The following is a 21,640-nucleotide window of genomic DNA, read 5'->3' on the forward strand; positions in this document are numbered from 1 at the left end:
ACAATGAAAGACAGAAGATAGTAGAAAAATAGTTTTCAAAAGAAGGTGGGCAGAAGGGAGAAAGAAATAGGGGAACTATAGTAATTAAGATGTTATACTACTCTCCACAGAGACAAAGTACCAATGAGTCAAGATAAATATATATGAGAGAAAGGTATCATTTCAGATCAATGAAGGAAAAATGAGTTATAAATGAGACCTAGGACAAGTGGTTATCCATATGGAAAAAAATAAAATAAAATTAGATTCTATCTCACTCCATAAACAAGAATCAACTCCAGATGGATGAAAGACCTAAACGTGTACACCAAAACTGAAATACTTGTAAGTATTCTTATGCTTGTAGAGTTGGCATTTTAAGATTTTCATAAAACCTAACCACAAAAATGGTTAAAAATACCCAGTTTAAAAAAAAAAAAAAGAACTTCTGTTCATCAACAGGACACCCTTGAGAGACTGAAAATGTAAGCCATGTGCTAGAAAAAAAGGTATTTGGAGAAATATAACCAAAATAGGATCAGTCTTTAGGCTGTATAAAGAATTAGTACAAATAAAAGAGAAAAAGACAAAATATCAATAGGAAAATGGCAAAGATACCACATGAAACAATGGTCAATCAACATGTGGAAAGATTTTAAACTTTATTAGTCTGAGAAATACAAAATAAAATGAGATCCCATTTTCACCCATCTGACTCATAAAAATTTTTAAATCGGACAATTGCAAGTGTTGATTTGTATGAATGGGAGGGAACTCTTGACACATTGCTGACAAAAAAATAAGTGGTGTAATCACTTCGGAAAATACACATTCTCCCATTAAAAAAATAAGGAAAACTAAAGGATATAATATTTGGAAATACATACATATAGAGAAAAACTACAGAGCAAAGCAAAGACATGATAAACACAAAGCCAACATAATGCTGCTCTCTGAGGGGACAAGGAAAGAACCTATAGGCCAAAGCACAGCATCTGAAAAATTCTAGTTCTCTAACTGGGCGGTGGATGTGTAGGTGTTTGATTGTTGAAATATACATACACATATATCCAGAATATACATACATAAACTGGTATATGCCCCTTTAAAAAATAAAGACAGAAATAAAGACTGGTTATCTTCTATGCAGGAGGACTAGGGAGCAGATTTCTCTGTTTATTTTGCACCTTTCTGTAATGTTTGAGTTTTCCATTAATATATACTACATATTTTTAAAAATGACTAAGCAGGAGTTATCTGAGTGCATGAGATATGGACTACTTTTCAATGTTCTTCTTTATACTTTATATTCAGTCTAAAACAAACCAATACATGCTATTTTACCTTTTTCTAAAAAAGAAATCATAACTGATCTTTGCAAAAACTCACTTAGCTAGCATCTCATGTTAGGTGGAACATACTACTAAAAGCAGTTATCAGGAAGAGGGAATCTGAAAATGTTTGACAGGAAAGGATACCTACTTAATATAGAGTGCTATATGTACAGACCAGAAGGTAAATTCCATTTTCCCACTATTTTTTTCTATTTTTGTAATGTGACTGTAATTTTACACAGAAAGCAAGCAAGTCTTAAGAGATCTCAGTAACTGATCACCAATCACAATAACCAATAGCCAATAACCCATCCAAAGGGAGAAATGTTTTAAAAGTACGTATTGCTGGGGCACCTGGGTGGCTCAGTAGGTTAAATATCTGCCTTCAGCTTAGGTCATGATCTCAGGGCCCTGGGACCAAGCCCTGCTTTGGGCTCTCTCCTCAGTGGGAGCCTGCTTCTTCCTCTCCCACTCTCCCTGCTTGTGTTCCCTCTCTCGCTATCTATCAAATAAATAAATTAAATCTTTAAAATAAATTAATTAATTAAAGTATCACTGCTACTAAAAAATTTATTTTGCCAACAATTTATGTTTATTTTTAACAACAAACTATAGTTCGAAAATATCTTACTGTTATTCCTTCATGTTCTTTCTTCACATGTCCTTTATTTTCTTGAATAGCCTTGGACTCTGAGGGGAAAATTTATAAAATAAAATTTCAGATGATAAAATTAGAAAAAGATTTTTATGTATGAGTAATAAATCAAATTTAGATATCCTAAGATACGTAAAAACAGAAATTACGGATCTGGCAAACTGGTAGCCTACGGGTCAAACCTACTCTACAGAATCTTTGACCCCACGGGGAGTGGACTGAATGCTATTCACTGTTGCCAACAAGGTCCACTTAGCACATTATGTTAGTGCAAGGGAGGGCAGCAAGACCTCTCCTGGGGGCCTTCAGAGAGGGATCTCAGCGGAAAGCTACCTGAGTTGGCCAGGTGAACTGACAGGAAAATAGAGCAGTACAGTGGCTCAGTATTACTCAAGAATAAAGACTGGGGAGAAAATGCAAAAATAACCAGTATCAGTAATAAAAAAGGGAGTATTGCCACACAGCCTATAAACATTCAAATGATAAGAGGCCAATAAATTTGAAAAAAAAAAAATATATATCAATGGAAAAAACTCCCAGAAAAACATATCTCAATCTGAATCAAAATAAGGAAGTATCTCAATAGTCTTAAAATGATTTATAAATTTGAATGGTATTTAAAAATCTTCCTAGAAGAAAACTCCAGGGAACTGGTGGATCTACAAAATATTTCAGGGGTAAAAAAAAAAAATCACAGCAGTCTTACACAAAACCTTTTGGAGAAGAGAAAATCTTTCAGATAATACATCTCTCAAGTTATTTCTTAATTGTATTTTCTTATTTCAACAAGATCTCTAAGAGGGAACACTTGCCTACTCTTTTGATGAGGCTATGAGGTAACTTACTGATAAAGAAGCTGGTTTATTTACTTAACTGATGAAACTAGAACTAAATGATAATAAGCACACTCACTGACACAACTAAAACACGCACTATCACTGAAAAATACATTGTTTGCTGTTTAAAGGTCTAGCCATCTGGCTCTTTGTCGTCCATGCCCTGCTGTTGCTGAAAGGTGTTGGAGACACTGTGTGTTATCCCAAGTTATTGTTTCAACTTCAGCAGAGTCCACTAGCTGCTAATAAACTTTCTCACAAGTCTGGCCAGGTCTCCATGCTCATGGTCACCTTTTATGGCTCTCCTCACACAGCCCTTTCCCATGCGTCCCTCGCCGCCCCCTGCCCAACTTTGCTGCTCTTGCTGACCCCGTGGTGTAGCATTCTCACATCCCACCTATTGCAGTCCCTCTGGACTTCTCTCCAGTCCTCAAACAGGCTACTCTTAAAAGAGGTGCACCTAACTATATATAATTTAGATAAATGTATTAAAATAAACTGAAAATGTTTCATTGCCAGAAGTCACATCATTGCAAACTTAAAAAGAAAGTTCCCTTAAAAATAAATGAAGTCAGGTTAGAATAAATGTAGAATGCAGTCCGGCCTGCAGCTCCTTCCCAGCCAGGACCTGCAGCCCTGTGTAAGGAATTGCTGCTACTCCATACCCTGAGGAGAATCTGAGCACAGCGGCTCAGTGACGTCAGGTGTGCTGCTACTCCGCGTGAGGTGCTGCTGCTCCACTGCCAGACAGACCGATTCAGCTGCAGGTGCATTTTCTGACTGCTGACATTCTTCCACCTCTGTAGGCGTGAACACAAAACATGCAGAGATGTATTTCAAGATTTTTCAAAATAATTTCACCACTGAACCAACTGATTCTAAAAAAGTAGTTTTAGATACCCCCCAACAAAAACTATACAGTAAGACAATCTGCATTTGCATCGTAAAGTTTTCTACACTTGTTAACAGTGATATTCCACTCCCAGAATACATTTTAAGTTCTGCAAAACATTTTGATTTTCAAAGTGAGAAAAAAAAAAGAGAGAAAAATCTGCTGAAATGGTTATGAACTGTAAAAGTCAGTTGGAATTTTAGGGACAGGCATGCCAAGGAATGAGAGAATGAGGAGATACACGGAATAGGTAATTTACACTTGAGGAGAGGAGAAAGTCACATACACACCCCTCTCTAGGAAATGGGAATTTCAATTCATTACTCCTTTTAACAGATAAATGCACAAGTGTCCAAAATAAAATACTGGGTAATTCTTCAATAGCTTATACCACCAAATGCAAAGTTAAGTTAATCACTAAAGTACAAAAATGATCCACCTGTATTTTTAAAGAATCAATATATAAATGCCATAAAATAGAAAACCACAGATGAGTACCGACCACTGGACAATGTCAGCTAGCATTATTATGAAATACAAGCTCCTAGAGAATGAGTTCTCTATACTCTATGTGGCTCCAGGGAGGTCCCTCTAAACTTGAGATCTGTCTGCACCACTTGTCTCCTGCTGTGGTCCTCCATCACTGTACAGTCAAGCCTATGTTGCACACAGTGAATAGAGGGATTCCCCTGACCTCACCCTACATATGTGATCCCCTACACATGTAACACACCACACAGGTGGCCCCCCTCACTCACTTTAGTCTCAAGCAGTGCTAGCTCACCTGTGTCTGCTACTCTCTTCCTTCGGCTGCTCACTCCTCCATGCTAACTTCTGACCTGTTACTGCCTGCCTCCCTGCCTCCTGTGCTGCTGGGACGCCCCTCCTATTGGACTTGCCATGTGGTCCTGCATATGAACCCCACCACTGCAGCCCTCAGCAGACTCCACACTCACTCAGAGAACTGTGAAACTTTACGTCTATATAGCTAGAACATATTTCCAAAAATTTTAATTAACTTAAGTTTCACTACTTCTAAAAAGAGACAGACCCAAATTTAGCCCGTATCATCCTACCTGGCAGTGTTACCCACTTTCTCACCTGAAATGAGGCTTGTTGCCCACATTCCACCCTCAGTTTAACCCTTTACTCCAAAGATAAGCCAAAGCGCTGGTTCTCCCTAATCAGGAAGTCAGAAGATTCTAACTGTAATACACAGGACTTGCTGTTTTTACTATCCAAATAAAAATTCCATTTTAAAGTACACTTTTACAAGTTACGAGACTTCAAAACTATAAAATTTGTGTGATGCTTCACTTATAATTCAGAGTACCAGGCCACAGTCTAAATTTAGAAACCCAAGGGAAACTGAACTTAGGGCATGAGCAAACAAAGGCCAAGGCAGCAAGAACACACAGATCCATTAAAGCACGGCTTTTCCAGGTTGTCTTTGCCCTTCTCTTCTCTTGAATAGTCAACTGTTCATTTTCCCGCAGAGAGACACAAGACATGTGTACATTTCTGTGATGTCCCCACATGGCCCCAAGCACAGACTAGGCCCTTTTCACAGGTCTGCTTCTAGGTTCTTTGGCATTAGGCAACAGAAGCCAAAAGATACCATGGGACCAGCCCCTTCCGGCTATCTTCCTTCATTGTTTATTCTAATTATGCAAGACAGTGAAACCTTCTGGGTAGTGTTCATATTTGTTAATGAACCTACTTGTTAATCTAATATCAGTAGAGGGAGCCCAAGAGCTTCCTAATTCTCTAAAAAATAATTGGCAAATGTCAACTTTTATGGACAGTGGGAAGAGTTGGTTTAATTCGCTTAAACTTGGTGCCAAAAGCTGGTAGATGTTGGCTTCTGGGCTAGAAGCAGAAACAAATAAAAGCAAGGCCAACACTGGCAGCATCATTTCAAAGATAAAGAACATCGCCATCTGGTGGGATACAGGACAGCCACAGCACCATGGCTTCCAAATTCGAGTGTCCCCACTGGTTCTCAACACAAGAGACGGGCCAAGAGCCTGCCATCACCAGCTGGTGTGCCTTCCCAACAGACTGGCCTAATGCAGCTTTAAGGCTTTGTTTTTGTAAAACTGTTGGTAGGGACTTCTCAGATGGAACAAGTCCAAGACAACAGAAATCACCAGTAGTGGTAAGGATGGGAACATCCATGATGAAAATGGAAAGGAAGAGAAGAACCACAGTGTCAAATGTGCTGTTAGGGCTGCTGTGCCACTTGTGCTCTGAGCTACTCCTAGAGTTGACTGTTAAGTGACAGAGTGTGGAAAAATAAATTCTCATCCCACAATTAAAACTCAATCTCCTGATTTGCAAATGTACATTTCTTGGCTTTTTCTCACAATTTGTGCTAAGTATATACTCAATATATGTCTTGCATAATGAACAAATGAATACCAAAAACATTTTGTTAGTACTTTTTCTTTTTTTAAACAGTTCTTGAGCTCCCTCTGCTGGCTTTTTATTTAAGAAAGCTGCTTGTTAAAGCTGCTCCCATTCCAGCTGGGAGCAGTCGTTTTTTCATAACAAATTAAGACTATTTTAACACCAATATACAAATATCAAGATATAGGATTATCTGATAATCAAACAGAAATGAACAATTTGAGTTATATAAAAATTACAGTATACATTCTGGTAGGTCTAATGAATTTTCTCTTTTGAGTATCACACAATTTGTTTGAATCATATCAAAGAGCTAAATTCTATCTCAGGCTCACCAAATCATTCACTTTCTCTCAAGCACTGCTAACCCAATAACCCAAATTTTAAAAATACTAACCTTCTAGCTTCTTGACAGTGTAAGTTACACAACACTAGTATTAAATTGTTGCTTTCTAAAGCTCCATTCAAAACACCAGGAAAATGACCAAATTAGAATTACTTCATTTTTTTCCCACTGAGAGAAAAATCCACATGATTAAATTAACTATGCAAAGTCTTTAGAAACTTCTATTTATTCCAGATGTCTGACTATTTTTCAAAGAAATTTCACTCACTCTTTAATCTAAGGCTTCCTTAACCAATCTTATTAAATGAAGTGTGAGAGTCATTCTTCAATTACCAAAATTCTGGGTTTCATTTACCCCTCATACAGAGTTGCAAAGGCAAAATTAATAGTGTAATTTGCTTTTAAAGTATGGTACATGATACTGACTTGGCCCTATAAAAAGCACAAGAGATATAAATCAACTCATCATCTTGGGGTTTCTTAGGAGGTCCAACTATGAGTCAGTTCATACACAGGTACTAGCTGAAAGCCTGAGAAACAGAAGCAGAAGCAGCTAAACAAGGCTTTCACTTAGGTACCACTGAGTCTCTTTTAGAATGAGGTAAGATCATTGATCCTCTAATTACTACTATTACAGTGGCCCCAAAACAAAAATAAAATCTATCATTTACATGGCCTATGAGCACTACAGATTGATAAATGTCCCAACATAAAGCCAGTTAAAATTGTAAAACTGCTGGAAAGAATTGTTCCCACAAAGGAGAAAGAGGAAAATCACTGAAACTGTCAGTTCTACCTCCCAGATGTTTATGTAGCTATTCATATAAATGGCATACAGGTGGTTATTACTTTCCCAACCAAAAGTCTGATGCCACCAAATAAAGAACCCTATAGGGACTAGAATAAATATAATAGTGGCTGAAGGTAAGTAATTCTCTACTATTTATATTATTTAAAGCAACTCTGGCATGTTGTATAGTCCTATAGACTAGAAACAAAACAAGAAATGTTAACAAATGAAAACAAAATTAGTAATCATTTTTATAGTAAAGAACTTGTGGCCAGAAAGTCAACATTCATAGTATCTGCATACTATGGATAGGTGGCTATACATCTATCTACCCACATCTATACTTAGCAACAGTAATCAAGATATGTCAACACACTAGGATTTAAATTGGAACACAAATTTAATACTCTAGAGTGCCAACATTCTCTAGTGAGAATGTACAATGTAAGACAGGACTGATACACACTGTTCTTGGCCTAGTCTCTTGATAGGACAATTCCAAAAGAAAACGCATCACCTTAATAGTAAAGAACAAATGGCATCAGACTAAGGAGAAGCTTGCTACGATAGTTGTCAGATGAAACACAGGGAAAAGTAGATTGTTCTCAATGTCACTATGTTGCTAAGTCCCTTTATCCTTTGTGCTATAAAACCAGAAATAAGGACGACAAAGGCAGGAAAATACTGACTCAGCATGTCCTGCTTCATTTCACTCCAAATCAGGGTCTCCCAACCTCAGCACTATTGATACTTTGGGTCAGATAATTCTTCATGAGGGGGCCATCCTGAGGAGCCAGTGTGGCTGGTTAGCAGCATCCCGCTAGATGTCAGTGGCACTGCCCCAGCGGTGACAACAGGACTCTAGACACTGTCAAATGTTCCCTGGGGGGCAAAGTCATCCCCAGTTGAGAACCACTGTTTTAAACCACATTTAATTTTTCTTAAAAAAAAAAAAATATTTATTTGACAGACAGAGATCACAGTAGGCAGAGAGGCAGGCAGAGAGAGAGGAAGGGAAGCAGGCTCCCTGCTGAGCAGAGAGCCTGATGTGGGACTCGATCCCAGGACCCTGAGATTGTGACCCAAGCCGAAGGCAGAAGCTTTAACCTACTGAGCCACCCAGGCGCCCCTACATTTAATTTCTGCTGGAACTATGTACCTATATATGGGAATCAAGAATCTGAGTAAACTAAAATGTAGCAGTGAATGAGAAAAAAGTTTCTAAAATTATTACAAACAGAAATAGGTTTCTTGTGAGAAAATATTCTGGACACACTAGTAGAAACTTTTATGAAAGGAACTATATGGGGGAAAATATGGAATGTGAAACAAAAACTTTCCACCATGAAAAGAACTCCTTTTGGGTACGTATCAGCTGAATATCAGACAAATAGAAAGCAAACTACTTAAAATGCTTTATTAATCATTTCTAGGCAGTAGTACTTTTTTGAAAACCAAATTATCAACTAGTTAATGCTCATGAGTAATTTAACTGACCTGTGACCATATATATTACCATTCTTACTGTGTTTCACCTTTGGTACTTACTACAGAAAAGTATTTTCTAAGAAATGTACTCTTCAGTCTCAATAAAATGGACTTCTTCCCTCATATTCTGCTAATTAAATAATACGGTATCTTACACACTTATCAGGGAAATGAAGATTTGATTCTGCTTTGCTTCACTTCCGTATGGCATGATTAAGTGCTACAAAAAGTCACAAGCAGGCTATCTCTGATACTAAATAAATACTATCTATAATACCATCTTTCTGAAAAATGAACACGAAAACATGTCCCTCTTTAACATGAAGATTCAGTTCATTACAGAATCATTGCAAAGTAACTCGACATGGGCTTAATTATTCATTGTAGAGCAAAGAAGATCCATTGTTGAGGGGTCTGTGCCAAAAATCACCACTTTTGGTGCCATAATGTCTTAATAATCCAGAAGAACACTGTGTGCAAACTACATGTGGCTAAACTCAATTTTAATCGGCTGGAGCCCAAGAACAACATCTCCTTGTTTTGAAAATTGCACTTTTTAGCATCTTTTTTTAAACTCAGATCTTAATAATCAGTGTGAATCTCCATAAACATTATTACTTTGTACATGTTTATGGTTTATTAATTCCAAGGAGTTCTTGCCTACATGAATTTTCCCACTTATCCATTTCGGAGAGGCACTGAAAGCATTCAGACACTAACACACTCAAAACTTTTGTTCTGCAGGCATTGTACAGAAGGCACACTGAGGCAGTCATCACTGTGAAAAACTATGGGCCACAAAATCCTGTATCCTTCTTAACTGGGAAAGCAAAGAACAGTGGTGTTAAAGAAATTTTCTTGACTGTTTAATTGCTACTAAACATCTAACTACATAAAAACAATTATTAATATTCATTAAAAGTAAGTGCAAAGTGCAATGGCCAGGCACGCATGCATGGTGGGGGACTGGAGGGGTTTAACAAAGGAGGCAAGGCCCAGTGGCAAGCAGGAGAAGCCCAGGGACACTGACGGACACAAGAGACAGCATTACAGTACCTGACAGCCTGTGAGAGCAAGAGGAGTAAGAGAGACCAGGTAAGAGAGCGCTCACGGTGTGAAGGAGGAGCGGGACGCTTTTAGTGGCAGGCAAAGCCTCAGAAAGGTGGACACAGTTGCTGATAGACTGGCTTCGCTTAGCTTCCAGGAGAGATAAAGTAACAATTATGTCAAAAGCACATCAGGATCTTTCACTTTTTTTTACTTCTATTTTTCTGGTCTTTCTTTCAATATTTAAAGGAAGTCATTTTATACATACAGGAAGGCAGTACAAAGCAGAGTATTTAATCGTAGTCTCTAAATACAGCCAACTTTTAGTCATTCCCATGACGTGGGAAAATGGGCAATTCACAAATAATCTTATTTTACAATGCTTTACATGTTTAGCTTTTCTTTTTTCCTCCTGTGTATCAGACTCACATTTGGGTTTTTTATTTGGGAAGACATTATAATCCGTTTTCCCTTCCTAAAGGACACACATATGAGAAGACCATGGGGAGGGAGGGAAAAATCTAGCCTAAGACTAAAATTGCTCTAAAATATAAGTAATTCAAAAATTAGTTTACTGAGAGCTGACTGTATTCAAAAGCAAATCATTTAGAAAATTAAATGTCCTAAAACCTCAGAAACACATAAAAGTCAAGTTGAACATCAAAAGATTTGGAATTTCCATGAAACTCATCCTTTCATAACACACTTAGTGCTTATTAAATCCATAATTTCTTAGTATGAACTTTATAATGCTCTTAAGTTTTCAAAAGACTGCTAGTGAAATGACCATTTGAGAAAACAGAGGAAGAAAACAAAGGAAGAGAATACACCTCATATATATGAAACTACCATCAATAAGATCACTTTTATTCTTAAAACTAAATATAAAGGTTTACTTGCTGTTTTATTATTTTTACATGATTTTATTTCACATTAATGAAGCAGAAATACAAATAAGAATGATACATTTGTAAAGAGAGAAATAAACTTTTTTCTTCCTTGCATCTTCACGGGCCCCATTCTCTGGCAAATTCCCAGTTCTTTCTCCCACATCTAAATTGATTAATAGTATACTTCATGAATGGGTAAGATAATACTTAAGGGACAATGACTTCCATGCAAATGTCAAACTGACTTACTTCAAATTTCCTAAAAGATGTGTTCATCTCTCAATGTCAGAGGTGTTTAGAAGAGCTTTCCTTTTATAAGTGAAATGACTACATTTTCTCAAAACTGGTCACTAGATATTTTAGAAATAATAAAACTTAGGATAACTTTTTTGTGTGGAAACTGACTTGCTTTAATCATTCATTTTAGACACCTAAAATTTTAGCATAATTCACACTCAGGAACAAAGTTTTCCTTTATAATTTTTTAAGACTCTCCTTGTCAGTTTCCTTTAAGTTGCAAAGTAGTTGATTCTCTGTTATTAATTGCCATTTCCCTACTCCGCAATTGATTATTTTATTATTTTCATCTTATCACCATCACTAACATTTTCCCAATCTACATGTAGTCTGTGAGCCAGATTATACTATAATGGTCTTAAATTATTCTTGTATTGGGATTAGGAAAAAAAAGTCACTTTCAAACGTGTCTTTCATAATAAGCACTTTAATGCTAAATAAATGTGGTGAAAACTAACTTCCTCAGCTGCTGTTTGGTCATTAACAGGAGACTCCACACAAGTCAAAATCTACCATGAAAGTATTCTGGGCCTTTTTTAAAAGATAGAAAGGTGAATTATTACACAATATATAAATAAAAAAACTGAGTAAAACCAGTTTATTTATATAGTAACTATTAGTCTATATAAATTAATTTTATAAAACAGCATGATATAATAAAATCTTCAGAGACTATTGTTTTCACAGGCAACTAAAAAGATAAATGTGTAAAACAGAATAGGAAATGCATGGGGCACTGGTGGAGCATGCAGCTCTTGATTTCAGGGTTGTAGTTTAAGCCCCCACTTGGGTGTGGAGATTACTAAGAAATAAAATCTTAAAAAAAAAAAAAGATACACATATGTGTGTACAAAATACATAAAGGTAATAGGCCCGTCCAACTCAATAGCTCTTATCTCATTATCTTTTAAGGATTATGGTTCCAAATGTTTTTAATTTAAATTCAATTTAATTTAAATTTAATTAATTTAATTAATCCTAAAAAGGTCAGGTTTATGACTTTAAAGTGACATATTCTAAAATGTCTTTAACATGATTTTGTAAAAGTATTTATTGCTGCAATACCATGGCTTTTTGAGAACACTGATGAACAGAAGATTGCTGGCATAAATGCACCAAAGATTACTAAGAATGCTACCGGTGCCATTATTGTATTGTTGGTCTGAAACCTGTTGAAAAACTAAAATACAATCTCATCTATAGCTGTGTTTTGGCCAAGTAGGGGAATAAGGAGCATGCAATATACAATAGTTTGTTGCTCATTAAAATGTGAATGTAGAGTTTACACAGTGTTTTGAATGACCACTTTTATTATCATTACAGTTCTAGGGCTCTGAGGGGTATCAGGGAGTCTGGGCAGCTGTGGCATGATGCCACTTTGTCACAAAGTTCTGCTCTGATTAAAATGGAAAAAAGGAGTTTTTAGGAGTTGGGACAAGAATGGAAATCACTGAGTAAACCTTCCTCAAAGTTGCCTGTTATTAGGAAATGAATCTCTCCTCAGGGGAGAAGATGAAGAAAAGTAAAAGTAGAATAGGAGGCAAATGTAGATAAAGTGATAATTATCAACAAATTTTTTATGGCAAGGAGCATTAGACAGTTAGGGTTAAGCTATAATATATTAGGTATACTAGATTTTCATAAAGACTCCAACAGGATTCCAAGCCATCTGTACTATACTAAGCACTGTAAAATCACTGAGTAGAAATGATTCTGATTTATGACCAGAGAATATCGTGCCTTTCTTCAGTCAACATGCTAAATATCAATTATAGCAGCATGGTATTACTGAAATGAAAAAACACAGGAAACTCAGATAAATTTGTTTTAAATGTAGTTATAGCCTCAAAATTATTGGGGGTAAGGGAGAAGGGCCTTTATTTGTTCTTATCAAATACGGGATATAAGCTTACTTTTTAAAGATTTCTCTTTCGGTCTTTAAAGAAAAGTGTAGCAAACCAATCAAAAAGACTGTGGGTTCTTGGTCAAGTTCTTGTTAGTTCTAACAGGCTAGAAGGACAACAGCTCCAGGCATGTAAAGCTCTATTTCCCCAAAGAAGCAAAACACTTAACTCTCCCCCTCCAGTCCTGCAAACGGAAGTACATTATTCCCTTTTTCTTTGCTGGAACAGTGCCACACTAAGATTAATGGTGCTCAACAACAACAGTGGTGCAACTGTGTGATGACAGAGAATGTATTTTCTTCAGGGTTTAAACAAAATATCTATTTTCTCTTTTGCACAGATATCTCACTCAATACTAACATCTCAAGTTTCTTTTTCACAATGAAAGATTCAGAAATAAGTATCAAAAAATGGATCTGAAGTAACTGGAACAGACAACTAAAAGATATGGAAATATCCCATTTAATAAAAGGCCATGTATTTAAGTTCTGAGTGGAATTTTAAAACTTTTAAAACATTTTATTCCTATAGATCCACTTCAGATAGCAACTAGACCTTAGAGAAATAGTTAAATGTTTACCGGTTGCTTTCTGACGAACGATATTTCTTGCTTTCTCAACTCCTGGTGCCCCAGATGTGGTGGCACTCCTGGATCGCATTGGCTCGGTCACATCTGGGTGGCTCCGCCAGCTGAGAGAAAAGGATCTCCCCACAGTAGTTCCTTTCTGAGAATCTAGAACACAGCCTGATAAAGTATAAGACAAAAAAAATAATTTAAAGGCTGAATTCATTATCATTCATTCCACAGCCTGTGTTGCTCAGCAAATTTCATAAATACAACTGTATATAATGAGCAGCTTCTCTTGTTGCAAAATTAGATACTACTTCTCTGCTTTCCTCTCACAGAGTTCTGGTCAAATATTTCAAACGAGTGATCAAGGGTCCAAAAGAAATACAGGAGAAAAAGAGAATAAGACAGAGATTTCTGTACAGGTAATGTGCTGGTGGCTACCCGCTGTGGGTTGTTTTCACACCCAGGCTCCTGAGAGTGTATTTTGTTTCCACAATTCCTGTGCTTAGAAGGCAAGTATTTCCATAATGAATATTTAAATTGGTTTTTATAATAAAGCAATATAATAGATAAATGAGAAATATTTGCCATGGTCATTAATTAAATAATTAAATTCATTCTGTACCATTCCATAAATAATGTTTTTCAGATTGTTTATCTTCCTATAAATAAATAAAGCCACTCACAGACTGCAGCAAAAATATTATAAGAATCAGTCAAATTAATTACATATCTGTATTGCAAAATTATCAGCATACTGGTTTGTACCTGCCCACATCCACATCCTCTGTGGTCCTCTTCCACAGGGACCCTGGGCTTCATCACCAGACTTACTTTGGTTGCAAAACTGAACAAGCAGAGATTTGAAATACACTTGAAAATTTGGGCTTGTCCTGTTGCTGCTCCTACAACCCTAAGTCCTCACCAAAAAAAAAAAAAAAAAAAGCCTGAGCTGGCCTGCTGGGTGGTGAAAGGTATAAGGCCAAGTCCCCACACCACTGCCCCAGCTGACAGCTGGCCAACCCTAGAGCTGCCTAGCTGATTATTTGACAGCCTAGCTGACTGCAAACACAGGAATGAATCCAGCAGGACTGCCCAACTATGTCCAGCCCAAATTGCCAACTCATAAAATCATGATCTAAACAATTGGCTGTTCCTTTAAGCCACTATGCTTTGGGGTGATCTGTCACACAGGAAAAGCTGATACAGTCTATAATAAGGGTATTGTTGAGGATGAAATCTACCCACAACAAGCATTGCACACTTTATGAATCTTTGGAGGAGAAACTCCTCCCAGGTCTTAGGACCAGGAAAAGCTATGGATATTTCCCTTTTGTAATCTATGATCCTCTACTGTAACCCTGTGAAGATAAAAATCTAAGCTTGTCCCCCTGCCCAGCAAGCATAGGAGGTTTTCTGGCATGCATTCTGGCATTTTAACCACTCCTGCAACTCTACCACCTTTAATTTTTCCCCAGTGTCCTTATGCATTTTATCTATTGTATTATAGATACTTCTACGATATGCCTCAAAATCTTAACATAATAAATTGGAGTAAAACTGTATTAATCCACCACTGATGTTTTCCACCTTGATCAGACTCTAGGTGTCAGAACAATTTTAAGCCAGAAACACAAAAAAGGCCAAAATGACACCCATCTGAAACATTCAGAATTTTTCTAACTATCCTAAGCAGGCAATGGAATGCGTCTTTCTAGTGTGGTGCCTGGAACTGGACTTGCCTAGCTTTGATTAATGGCTTTCCCACTTCTGAGCTGTGTAACTTGAATGAGTCCATCACCATGGACTCTGTGTACTCCAGTTTTTCTATCTATGATACTGGGATTGTAATTCAGAAGTTACCATGAGGGTGAAGAGAGAGAATACATACAAGCACGAGCCATTATTATTATTGTTGCTACTACTGCTACTCTCCTTCATCTTTCTTCTTCATTCAAAGCTCCTTCATAAATTCATCATCCTCATTAAGAAGACAGAGTGCTACAAAACACAATCCAATACCACCATTAAAAAGACACTACTTGGGGCACCTGGGTGGCTCAGTGGGTTAGGCCTCTGCCTTCAGCTCAGGTCATGATCTTGGGGTCCTGGGATCGAGCCCTGCATCACGCTCTCTGCTCCATGGGGAGCCTGCTTTCCCTCTCTCTCTGCCTGCCTCTGTCTGCCTCTCTGCCTACTTGTGATCTCTGTCTCTGTCAAATAAACAAATAAAAATCCAAAAAAAGAAAAAAAGACACCACTTGTATGGCTGGTTCTGTTTCTTATGAAATTTCATGAAATGCCTATATGTATAGATACACACTCCTCCTCGGTCTCAGACATCAGTGGTACTCTGTGAGAGTGAAAGTACCTTTGCCTCGCTGCTTCTTTTCCTTTTGTTCACTTAGTTTGTCCAGAGGTAGGTTTGTCATCTCAACTCCGTAAACAGTTCTTGCAAGCACTGCTGTCAAGGAATCCATGATGTTGGCCCACTCATTTATCAGTTCTTCCCATTCCGTGAGGGAGGACAGCACACCAAGAAAGTCATCCCAGAGCTCTCGAGAAATGTACACACAGAGGTTTGCTCGGATCCACGCCACCATGAGCGTCTAGAACCAAGCAACAGGAGAATTGAATCACCCTCACTTGGAAGAAGAATGACTTTTAACAAAACATTTTAAGTTACTATGAATAAAATGAACTTTAAAATAAAAAAGCACTTCATTTTGTTTTTCTTTTAGTTTCTCAAAATTCATTTGATCAACTGTAACCAGGATCTGAGCTACAGAAAAATCAGTTCTCATCATGAACAAAGCTACTGATTCAAAATCCCTCTAGTGCCTGCGGCTAGTCCTCTGCTGTAACTGGGAAGAAGACAAAGCTCTCAGAACAACTATTCTACTTCTTGAGACAGTTCTCTCTCTTGCACTCTCTACTGTGGCTGTTTCTAGCCTCCTCTTAAATACGTAAACCTCCAGCCCCACCAACTCCTCCCTGCTTCTTAGCAGATGAGCTCACTGCAGACCTCAGAGAAAACAGAATCCATTAAGCAAGAATGCCCTCAACCTTTACCCACAAGGCACAGGTGTTTGCCCAGCTTCTCCTTATTTGCAGGCTGTAAGTGAAGAGGAGTTCCTACTCTTCTATGCTTGTTCCCATCTCTGCTCTGAACCTCCTCCTGGGTCTTTGTTTCCATTAGCCCTGCCTTTCCTTTTTCAGTCTATCCTACTTTGCCAGCAACTCCCCATCAGTATTTAAACATGCTCCAAGTCTACTTCATCTTAAAAACAAAAAACAAAAAAGTTCCCTTCAGCCAGATTCTCCCCTCAACCTAGAACTTTTAAAGCCAAAAAAAAATTTTTTTTCTAAGCCAAATTTCTTGAAAGAATATTCCACACTCACTGCATGTGCACCTCCTCATTCCCCAGTCAACCAACTGCTCTGGCTTTCTTCCTTCCTGCATACCCCACCTCTGCCTGAGGGGTTCTGATCTCCATTCTCATGGCTCCAATTACTATATATATATACTGGTGACTTCTGAATCTCCATGTTAAGCCCAGACCTCTCTGGTTTCCTGACCTTGTCTACATACATACTAGAGAACTCCAGCTGCATGTTCTTCAGGTACCTGTTAATATAGCATAAGAGTAAAAAGAATTCAATGCTTCTGCTGAGATTCTTCCAGTTCCCTGACCTGGTCTCTCCTGCTCCTGGCATTTGCATGTAGTCTTCCTTCCTCTCTTCCCTTCTTTTTTGCTTTAACTTTAACTCTTTAACTCTCATTCTTCAGGGCACAGTGTGGATATTACTTCCTCCAAGGTGTCCCTGACTGCTACCCAACCCAGCCACCAGTAAGTAGCCTCCATTCCCACACTCTCTGCATTTCCCTATCAGAGCTCTTTCCTTAAGAGTCCATTTACTTCTCTGTCCCTCTTCTAGCCTTATGGTTCAAGGCAGTATAAATAGTCACATGGGCAACCCTACCAGACAACTATACATATATTCTGGATATTTCCTTACCTTGAAATGGCTTAGTTCCTTACCTCCACCAAAATGTTCCACATCCTTTAAAATCCAAATCAAAATATATCTGCCTTGAAAAAAGTGCCAAGTCCTTCACAGGTGAGTCCCAAAGGCTTTCCTAATCTTACTAGAGGAAATAGTCATATTCAAAGTCTGTGTTAACTTCCCTGATCTGTTATCAGAGCTAAATGTGCTCCTTAAGGTGCCAACCTGCAAATACTTCTGCCCACCCCAGATACAAATAGACTCCCACAATCAATGGGAGTTGTCCTATGCATGTGATAGGGGCAAACTGGTGTTTTAATTACAAGAGAAATTTTTCTTTAACATACACACAGGAAAACTTTGAGAAATAGAAAACAGTCAGTAATCAGGCAGATCTGTTCCAAACACTTGAAAAATCATATTTAAAGTGACCCTTATGCAATGTACCTGTTCTCTACGTTTTAACTCACATTTTCCACATGTTTTAAAAGGGTAAAAATGTGAAAGTTGAGCTAAAGTCATTAAATATAGTGAAAACAAGGTTTTAAATATTCATACTGAAAATCCAATTCTAAGATGGATGAATGCAAAAATACAATGCAAAAGAAAAAGCTAAAATAATTTTATCATTCATTTTTACCAAGACCTTATCACATATATTTTAATGACTAAAATGCCATCTTCTGTTTATTCCATTTTACACTCCTGTTTTCAAAATGAGTTTGAGGGCATTACCATAAAATGCACATATGCAATAAAATTAATAAAGAGAATCCCAACGGAGTAAGAGGAGAAAAGAGAGGCTGGTAATGCTACCAGCGCTCAGCCTCACGTCTCATTACAGTCAGGTTAAAAGCAGAATTTTCGTGTGGTAGAAGATGCCCTGTACTGGGAATCTTTCATTGGCTTCACTTTCCTGACTAATTATAGAACAAGGACAGAACACAGACTTCTTGCAGTTTATTAAATTTATCTTAGCAAATCTCAGAAACATGTGCACAGACCTGGCAAATCATTATCATTATCATAAATCACAGCTATACACACCTGCATCCAGAACAAAACCATGGCACCTCGTGTGCAGAGGAGGGGTGGCAGGGGTGACACATTTGCGCATGAATGCAGGCTGCTCTCTCGGCAAGTTACCCTTGTCTAAGAGGAGGGAAACAGGGAGCCCCACAGTCGGGGTTCTGTCACTAACCTGATTTGTGAGCTATTTTGGAGTCATTTCTGGTCAAAAGCAAAAAGCTGAAAAGAACATCTCCAAAGTTCCTCCAGCACTGAAATTCATGTTTTACCAAATATATCTTGGCAAATAAGCTGTATTAAAAAGCACATTCATTCATAAAACGTTCCCTAACCAACCACCTGCTGCACTCCTCTACTCACCACACTTAGGGAACTCTATAATTCCGTACTGTAACTAGAAGGACCATAGTCCAGGTTTCTTGATAATAGTTCCAGAGCTTTAAGCATAAGGTCTTATTTAGCATTGATAACAGATTAAAACATCACTTATGGCAAACACCATTATTTGATAAATATCCAAATAAAACCCAACTATCATTTAAAGAAAATTTGCCAACCCAAGTTATCTACTGAGAGAAGAAACTATAAACACTAGAGGAAAAATTCAAAAAGAGAAATGGACAATGGCAACTCCAAATTTCCTGTCCCCTTTAATAGTTTCCTTATTTAAATTTTTTAAAAATCAAGCATCTGGCAATTATAGACAGTCTACATGAACAAACAATTTGATGGCAAGTTTAATTTTAGTACGGAATTAAGATGATGCCCACTTGATTGCCTGGCTGAGCTGTCCAGACCTTTCACATTTTTCTCCCCACCTTGGATCTCACGAAAGGGCTCGGGAGGTCAACAGATGATCATAAATCCCAGATGAACCCACTCTGATTCTTATGACAATACTGCAGAGTCAGAAGGAATCCTTTCCTTCTGTCTGTCACTTCTAGTGACAAATTAGGGAAGAGATTCAGGAAGGTGAAGTGATTTGCTCAAGGCCACAGAGCCAGGAAGTACCAGAGCTGAGATCAGAACCCAGAATCTGTCTACCTCCAAAAAAGCTCATTCTCTATCTACTATTTTATGCTGCTTCTTAATTTAAGCATTCTTCTTGATCCATCTAACCACTGCTAAAATAATAAGGATGACATCAAAAGCATTAATAATCATGAACTTAAAACTAATTTTCAAGATCTGACAAGATTCTCCATTAATAAAGGGGACTTTTTCTCCCAAACCCAAACTAAATCAAACAAACCAACAAATACAACTTCACAATAGATTCTTGTTTAATTCAATGACAAGTTCTTGCTCCAATTCCAATACATCCCATGCATGCAGGGCCAGACAACTGGTGAGGAATGAGGGCCAAGCACCCACTAGCCTGAGCCTGGCTTCAGTCCACTTCACTTGGCGCTCTAGTCCCCTCAGGGCTGGAGACTGAGAAGGTGCTGACGGTGAAACTCTCCAGGACAGTCAGAGCCAAGTGAGCAGAGTATCTGTACTCCAGGTGGGAAGCAAAGCAAGTGGTCAGTACCACCCTAGCAAAAGGTTAGACGCATACAAAATGATGTATAGACCACTTCATGTATCTAATAACTAGGCAAGATAATCAGAGTAAGAGTGACTGTACTATTCAGGATGCAAGTTAGTACATGTCAATTATTTCTGTAGCCTCTCATATATTTTTCATCGAGCCAAGAGCATTCAGTCATATTAAATTATTAAAAATTAATATGAAGAGTTGGGTTCTCTTGCGTTACAATGGGAATATATAACCATTATTTAAAGAACTAGTTTCTCTTTGTGTCATCCTCTATTTCCTACCTGTATTTTACATATGCTCTCAGTATATATCCTCCAAAATCACTTCAAGTCAACTGAGGGGAGAAATTGACTTCTCCTTCCTACAACTGTCACTTCTAGCTCATGATCCACCATACTATCTTCTACCAGATTACTTAAAGCAGGCCCATTTATTGCACTGTCTCTATCTGTATAAAATGTTACACTTTTCCAGAGTCCTTTCACACTGTTCTCCTTCAGAAATGCTCCATAAATTCTGTGTATCCCATAAATACTAGTGCTTTCTAGAGAAACACTGCAATAGGCTACCACCCTCAGGACCCTTTAAAACTTCTACTTCCTATGCAGTTAGTTCAACATCTAAGTCCTCTTCTTTTCCCCTCAGTCTGATGTCAGACTACTCAGGTTCTTGACCCTTCCCATTATGTGAGATGTACGAAACATAACCATCTCTTTGGCTCTCTGCTCCCTGTTAAGGCCAGCCCAGTCCTGCTCACCTTATCCAGGACTTTATGTCTTTACTTCTCTTCTCTCTCCCCCAGGCTGTCCTCCTTGGACCCTTCTCACTGCAAGCAAAGACCTTAAAACCACCCACCTTAAACTGTGGCTTCCATGCATGTTGTCCACTCAGCTAGCTCATCTTTTCCTCCTCCCTTCCACCTCTGCAAAGCCTTAACTACACTTGCTACCTCTACTGCCCAGCTCTCGTCTTCTCCTCCATCCATTTCCAAGTGGGCCTAGAATATTATCAATCAGCAACATCTTGTCAAAGCAAATGTCAACTGGCCCTTCTCCTCTTCCCCAGTCCTTGTCTCCAGGTGTCTAGACACATGCTTCTCTAGTTTCCCTCCCAGTTCCCTGGCCACCTTTTCTTGCCATCTTCAGATGATTCCTCTCCTCTATCAATCATGGAGATGGACCTCTCCTCTTTAGGACACAAAATCTCTCCATCTATGGCTTGAAACACATCGCCCAATGACTCTTGGACTAATTACTCTTACATTTTTATTTCTAGCCTGATCACTCCCTGACTTTATCCCCCGCATTCCCATGCTTCCATTTACCTTTTACTTCCTCAAATCTTCCTGGCCCTCCACCAAGGACATCAGCTCTTGTTATCTTCCTAATTTCTACCAAACTCAAGCAAGTCAAAAGAGGAAGTAAATGGCAGACAGGTGGGAAGGCCTAGAAGAAGTCAAGCACTAATTGTAAAGAATAGATTATAACCTTTAAGACAAAGCCAAAAATGAAAATTTAAAATGAAATTTCTTGAAATTTAGAGTTTAATTTCACTCTCAAAATTCTCAATGATTAAAACTATTCTTCTATAAAATCTGATTCATTTCTTGCATTTGCAGTGTTTTA

General features: G+C 38.0%; 1 protein-coding gene across 4 annotated transcripts in view; it reads right to left on the reverse strand.

The window, feature by feature from the left end:
- The window catches only part of RALGAPA2 (Ral GTPase activating protein catalytic subunit alpha 2), a 322,357-nt gene that overhangs the window by 190,160 nt on the left and 110,557 nt on the right, over nucleotides 1-21,640 (reverse strand). For 2 of the 4 annotated variants that reach the window (XM_059134173.1, XM_059134172.1), the window contains exons 15-19: nucleotides 15,810-16,047; nucleotides 13,448-13,612; nucleotides 9,786-9,926; nucleotides 3,470-3,604; nucleotides 1,945-2,003 (exon numbers count right to left, since the gene is read on the reverse strand). In XM_059134173.1, coding sequence (XP_058990156.1) covers nucleotides 1,945-2,003; nucleotides 3,470-3,604; nucleotides 9,786-9,926; nucleotides 13,448-13,612; nucleotides 15,810-16,047 — 738 coding nt within the window. The remainder of the gene's footprint in view (nucleotides 1-1,944; nucleotides 2,004-3,469; nucleotides 3,605-9,785; nucleotides 9,927-13,447; nucleotides 13,613-15,809; nucleotides 16,048-21,640) is intronic. The other 2 variants (XM_059134174.1, XM_059134175.1) reach the window with 1 other exon arrangement.

Source organism: Mustela lutreola, chromosome 9, assembly GCF_030435805.1.
Source record: "Mustela lutreola isolate mMusLut2 chromosome 9, mMusLut2.pri, whole genome shotgun sequence".
Taxonomy (NCBI): domain Eukaryota; kingdom Metazoa; phylum Chordata; class Mammalia; order Carnivora; family Mustelidae; genus Mustela; species Mustela lutreola.